We start from the raw sequence: 6630 nt of genomic DNA, 5'->3' as shown, positions 1-6630 counted from the left end.
GATTGATTCGGGTTTTTTTTTTCCTCAGCGAGAAGACCTGTGCTGCCGAGAGGTAGCCTATTCTGCACGCACCTGCTGACAGTACAATAGAAACGGTGAATACGTTTCTGGATTATCAGTAGACATTATTTTTTATTCTGATCAACGGAATTTGATCTATGCTTCTTGCATCCTAACTTCAGTGCATTCTCCGCCGCCGAGCTCGCGTCGCACCGTCGTGTGTCAGACACAATGGATGTAACGGCGACAGTTCTGCTCCTCTCGCTGGCTGTCCCGGTACTACTGTCGGCGGACAGCGCGAGCAGCAAGGCGCGAAGCTGCGCTGATGTTCGTCAGTTCTACAGCGGCAAGGGTTTCACGCTAAATGGAGTTCCTCAGAGCGAGATATCTGGTGAGATCACAGGATGGAGTCCGGTTTGGGGGCCCGGGTGGGAATCATACAGCACGCGGTTGGCGTGTTCTATTTGTTCTCTTTGTAATAAGTGCTCACGCCCTCACCGTCATAGCGGCAGAGAGGGCACTAGTCACTTACTGCCGAATATCTCAGCCTCGATTTTGCCACACTGTGCTTTTCTTAACCTGTGCTTTTTAAGACCTGATATACGAACATTCGAATATACAAAAAAGAGTGGTTAAGCGTTTTTGAGTCTGGTGCCAGCATCCTATTTCACGTTGCCTGTTTAGAGTGCAGATTCTTTTAAACGGTGCTGTGTGTCTGCAGAATGAAAGAAAAGAAAAGAAAGAAAAATGAAACAGTTTAGCAGTTTACCTTATCATAATTTGCATGTTGTAAATGTAATGTGGTCCCATGCACCACTGCTGTGACTGTAAGTGGCTGCTCCCAGGCTGCCCAAGCGATGATGGTCTCAGAGCAGGAGCACTGTGTCCAGTCTGGAGTGAGTCCAGTATATCCCGGACTGGTTTATGTTCCAGGAGGTTTTTCTGCATACAGCTAGGCCCTGCGCCTGTGGCCTGGACTCAGTAGCCTACTAGAGTGTGCAATATGAGCTCCTGTGGCCTGGACTCAGTGTTAGCGTTCAGTACTAGAGTGTGCAATATGAGCGCCTGCGGCCTGGACTCAGTACTAGTGTTCAGTACTAGAGTGTGCAGTATGAGCTCCTGTGGCCTGGACTCAGTAGCGCTCAGTACTAGAGTGTGCAATATGAGCGCCTGCGGCCTGGACTCAGTACTAGTGTTCAGTACTAGAGTGTGCAGTATGAGCTCCTGTGGCCTGGACTCAGTACTAGTGTTCAGTATTAGAGTGTGCAGTATGAGCTCCTGTGGCCTGGACTCAGTATTAGCGTTCAGTACTACTAGAGTGTGCAATATGAGCTCCTGTGGCCTGGACTCAGTATTAGCATTCAGTACTAGAGTGTGCAATATGAGCTCCTGTGGACTGGACTCAGTATAAGCGTTCAGTACTAGAGTGTGCAGTATGAGCTCCTGTGGACTGGACTCAGTATAAGCGTTCAGTACTAGAGTGTGCAATATGAGTTCCTGTGGCCTGGACTCAGTACTAGCGTTCAGTACTAGAGTGTGCAATATTAGCTCCTGTGGCCTGGACTCAGTACTAGCGTTCAGTACTAGAGTGTGCAATATGAGCTCCTGTGGCCTGGACTCAGTATTAGCGTTCAGTACTAGAGTGTGCAATATGAGCTCCTGTGGCCTGGACTCAGTATTAGCGTTCAGTACTACTAGAGTGTGCAATATGAGCTCCTGTGGCCTGGACTCAGTACTAGCGTTCAGTACTAGAGTGTGCAATATGAGCTCCTGTGGCCTGGACTCAGTACTAGAGTGTGCAATATGAGCTCCTGTGGCCTGGACTCAGTACTAGTGTTCAGTACTAGAGTGTGCAATATGAGCTCCTCCTGTGGCCTGGACTCAGTACTAGCGTTCAGTACTAGAGTGTGCAGTATGAGCTCCTGTGGCCTGGACTCAGTAGCGTTCAGTACTAGAGTGTGCAATATGAGCTCCTGTGGCCTGGACTCAGTACTAGAGTGTGCAGTGGGCGTGCCTGCTGCCTGAGCCCACTAGAGTGTCCATTGCTAGCGTCTGTGGCCTGGACCCATATACGTATGAGGCGTGGTTGTTGGTTCTATATGCACGTTTGGTTTTCTAAGAGTGTAGTATTGGCAGCCGTGGCCTACTGGTTAGGGCTTGGGGCTTGTAACTGGAGGGTTGCCGGTTCGATCCCCAAACAGTCCATGGCTGAAGTGCCCTTGAGCACCTCACTGTGTGTTCACTAATTTGATTAAATTGGGTTAAATGCAGAGAAGCGAATTTCCCTCACGGGATCAAAAAAGTATATATTCTATTCTTTCTATTCACTGCGAACGCCTGCGGCTGGACCCAGTATTAGAGTGGCCTCTGCACCCTGGACTCCTCTATGGTGCCCCCTGTTCTTCCACTGACCTTTGGCATCGCCTCTGAACCATCCAGTGTACTGACAGGGCGCCTGAAGCCTGTGGATGCTAGAGTGTGGCGTTACTGTAACATTTCCTACTGGTGCTAATGTGTGGTGCTGCTAAAATGACTCCTAAGGAAACTAGTGGCACTAGCATGTCTCTCCCTAATATAACACATGTCTGTAAGGGATGCTAGTGTCTGGTGATGGCATGTCTCTCTCTAATATAACACATGTCTGTAAGGGATGCTAGTGTCTGATGGCATGTCTCTGCTATTCTATGTGTGTAGGCCTACTTTCTTTTTGCTTCTGTAAACACACACTCTGATGAACACAGAGTTGTAGGGTGTGTGAAGAAGAAAGAGAGAGAGAGAGAGAGAGAGAGTGTGTCTGTGTGTGTGTGTGTGTGTGTGTGTGTGTGAATAACTGCACAGACGGCTTCATCTCTAGGCAACCAATGATATTCTCAAGGTCACCTCCATCGGCCTCAGCAGCACTGGGTGTGTGAGATGGAGGAGGACAGTGTGTGTGTGTGTGTGTGTGTGTGTGTGTGTGTGTGTGATGCAGGAGGGGGAGTGTGTGGTGTGTGTGCGTGATATTTGTGGAGATTTGAATAGGTGTGTGTTTGTGTATAGGTAGGAATAGTTGTGTGTGTATGTGTACAGGTATGAATAGGTGTGTGCATGTGTGTATGTACTGTATGTGTGTGTGTGTGTGTGCAGGTATCATTAGGTTTGTGTGTGTGTGTGTGTGCTGGTATGATTAGGTGTGTGAGTGTGTAGTACTCCACCTCAGTGTCTGGCTGCTTGTGCAGAGGAAACCTGTAACAGGAGCCGAGCACCATTGTCTGTGAGTGTAGCTGATGGTTTTGTCTGGTGTGTGTGTGTGTGTGTGTGTGTGTGTGTGTGTGTGAGAGAGAGAGAGCAGCTGTGAGCAGCTGTATGTGGGATGCAGAAGGCTGTAAAGTCTGTAAAGACCTGGGCGTTTTATGCTGTGCGTGTGTGTGTGTGTGTGTGGGGGGGGGGGGTGTGTGTTTGTGGGTGTGTGTATGTGTGTGAATCTGTATGTGAGCAGCTACATGTGGGATGCAGAAGGCAGATGTCTGTAATGGTCAGGGTGTCACATGTCGTGTGTGTGTGTGTGTGTGTGTGTGTGTGTGTGTGTGTGTTTGTGTAAAGACTGGGGTTAGGGTTAGGCTCCGGGCATCTCATTGTGATTACGTGTGTGTGTCTGTGTGTGTCTGTAGAGGCTGGGTTCGGTTTAGGCTAGGGTGTGTTTATATATGTGACCCGGGAAAGGGAAATCAGTCGCTTTGCGCACAATGCTATTTTGAGAAAAATTATTTATGCATGTGGGGTTGTGTGTACACAGTATAACCTACAGTGTGTATATGGTTGTGTGTACAGTAGGCATCAGAAGTAGTGTGTATATGGTTGTGTGTACAGTAGGCATCAGAAGAAGTGAGTACAGGTTTCTGTGGAATATCACTGAAATAATGGAATTGTTTGGAAAAAAAAAAACCACCTCCCAAGAATAACATTCCCAAGAGTAATTGACAGGTGTTCTTTGCAGATGCAAAAACTACACTTTCTTTTCATGAATGAACAATAGAATATAGGGTATGGGTATAGGATTGACAATCCGAAAGGATTTCAATCAGATTTTGGAATGTTTTTGGACAATCTTATAGGATTCCTAAATCCTATAGGACTGTTGCTTTTGGAATCCTATAGGACATTTTGATAAGGGTACATTATATTTTAACAAAGGACCAAACTAAACACACCAGAGAGCTCACACCCCCCTTCAGTACTCTCAGGGAATCTGCACACAGGGTTTCGACTTTGTTACTAGGTTTCATAGCCTGGGCTGCCTACAGAGTTTGTTTTACCGTGTACTCACAAAATGGCCAGCTAGCGGATTGTGAGAAGATTGCGGAATGTGTATGTTATCCGCTTGAAATCGTGTATGAGCGCTGACTTTACTTTTAACTGTTCAGTAAGGAGGAAAGGATAAGATTGTGTGTGTGTGTGTGTGTCTGTGTGTGTATTTAGAAGATGAGAGAGATTGTTTTGACAAGTTTGGTCAGTCTGCTTGTCCGAAAGCAGATAATTGGTTTCACACCAGGGGTTAATCAGCTTAGAGTGGCAGCAGAGGTCAGCACAATGAAAGTTGCCTAGCTGGCGTAGCCGCTATCATTAGCTGTTAGCAGCAGTTTTTGCGATAGATATGAAGTGGTCAAGGATGGTTGTTATCATAGGGGTTGTCATAGCAGCCTCCAGGACTAACAGTGTTGTCTAGATAGGTAATAGTCAGTGGTTGCCTTCGAAGCAGCCTGGAAGTCCACTGCAAAGCCATCCAAAGTTCACCTCACGGAGTAGCCTTGCGTCTCTACCAGTCAGAGATCAGTCGCCTAATCTCCTCCCCCACGGAGGGGAAGACTGTCCACTAGCTCCGCGTGTGAGGTCATGCTCTCAGGTGAACCAAGGCTCACGTGTTGACATGCTGCAGACTGGCCACAGCCTTCTTACCATTAGAGAGGCCAAGACTGCAGCCGGAACATGTCGAAACCCAGAGGGTCGGGCTGCTTGATTATGGAAAAAAAAACATTATCACGATTATTTTGTTCAATATTGAGATCACGATTATTAAATATGATTACGTGATTTTGGTAGCCTAGAAATCTAGACGCCCCTAGTGGCAGCAAATGTAATTTGGCTGGCGGGGCAGTCTAGGCACGATCCATAGAGCCAGGGAGCTGAGAACCGAAGCACCAGCGGGCCAATCACAGCGTGTATAGAGTCGGTTGGTGGGCTTAACATAATGGTGACTGACATGCGACCAGAAGTTGCGACGGTAACGCATCCTGTTATTTGAAAACAAGAAGATGATTTGTTTAGCGTTATCCTATTGCGTGGAGAGGGAAGGTTACGCATCCTGCTACTTGAAAACAAGGAGATGATTCGTTTAGCGTTATCCTATTGCGGGGAGGGAATTTGAAAGACAACTGTTTATCCCACCCCTCCGATTGAGCCCTGTCTACGGTGAGTGTCCAGACCCTACATCTTGATGTGGGTCTGGCTCGTCAGGCTATGATTTTGGAGCTATCGTCCATAGTTTTTTTTACATTTTTTAAATTGAATTTTAAATATAATCCAACAAGAAAAAATACATGTAAAAAGATAATGCACATGACAACTCAAGACAAAAGGAGAGCATTGTTATGAAACTGAATGTAGCAAAATAATCATTATATTTCACATAGGAAGGAAACAATCTCACTTGCAGTCTTTTATTGGTGCAAACAGACTAACGTTTCGGCACTACTGTGTTCTTCAGAGTCCAATCACTATATTTACCTCCGCCAAGGAGGTTATGTTTTCATCGGGGACCGGCGTTTGTTTGTCTGTTTGTTTGTTTGTCTGTCTGTCTGTCTGTTTGTTTGTTAGGAAGATAACTCAAAAAGTGAAAGATGGATTTCGATGACATTTTCAGGGAAGGTCAGAAATGAACTAAGGAAGAAACGGTTACATTTTGGGAGTGATCCGTAACACCGTCGGGATTCCCGTTTATGTATTTCGCTTAGTGGTGTAATGGCATGGTATGGCCACGTGGTGGCGATCTGAATAATTTGAGAGGCGTCCAGCTGCAGCTGCACTGTCAGGCCCAACTGCACTCTCAGGCCCCCTGCACTGTAAGGACCGGAATTGACGTTTTTTTCATTCCCCCCAATTCCGTGAAGATGAGAGAAGATATAATCCGCCATTAATCAAGAAGAAGAAGAAGAGAGTTTGTGAGCACTGTAATCGGGCTACTTAATTAAGTTACCCAAAGGTCCAACAGTCGCTTTTTCCACCTTAATATACGTGGCAATACACCGTGGACATGCAACATTCTTGTGGATAAAGTCAATTTCTGTTCTTTTGCACGACGAAAACTTGTCACATTAACTTACCTTTACTCCTCACAAACTCTCTTCTTCTTTTTCTTCTTCTTTTGACTAATGGCGGATTATCTCCACAGTTTGATAAAGACGAGCATAACGTTATTATTTTTCTGTGACTAAACGAACGGTTTCTGAGAGATCAAAATGGACATAAACACATAGAGCAGGTTAAAATAGCGGTTAATGTTTAAATCGGTTGCTTGACAAGTGAGGACCATGAACAATTTTTATGTGGACCAGATCTGAGCCGCATGCATCCAATTGAATAGGCCTGTCATAG

The 6630-nt window shown here is 46.1% G+C and overlaps 1 protein-coding gene across 1 annotated transcript in view; it reads left to right on the top strand.

The window, feature by feature from the left end:
- Positions 1-231: 231 nt before the first annotated feature.
- gpc1a (glypican 1a) overlaps positions 232-6630 on the top strand; it is a 15488-nt gene continuing 9089 nt past the window's right edge. Inside the window, exon 1 of the mRNA XM_062556912.1 lies at positions 232-391. Coding sequence (XP_062412896.1) covers positions 232-391 — 160 coding nt within the window. The remainder of the gene's footprint in view (positions 392-6630) is intronic.

This window comes from Sardina pilchardus, chromosome 15 (genome assembly GCF_963854185.1).
Source record: "Sardina pilchardus chromosome 15, fSarPil1.1, whole genome shotgun sequence".
NCBI classification, from domain to species: domain Eukaryota; kingdom Metazoa; phylum Chordata; class Actinopteri; order Clupeiformes; family Clupeidae; genus Sardina; species Sardina pilchardus.
Note: the sequence above shows the minus strand (reverse complement) of the source record. Positions and strands in the feature narration are given on the sequence as shown.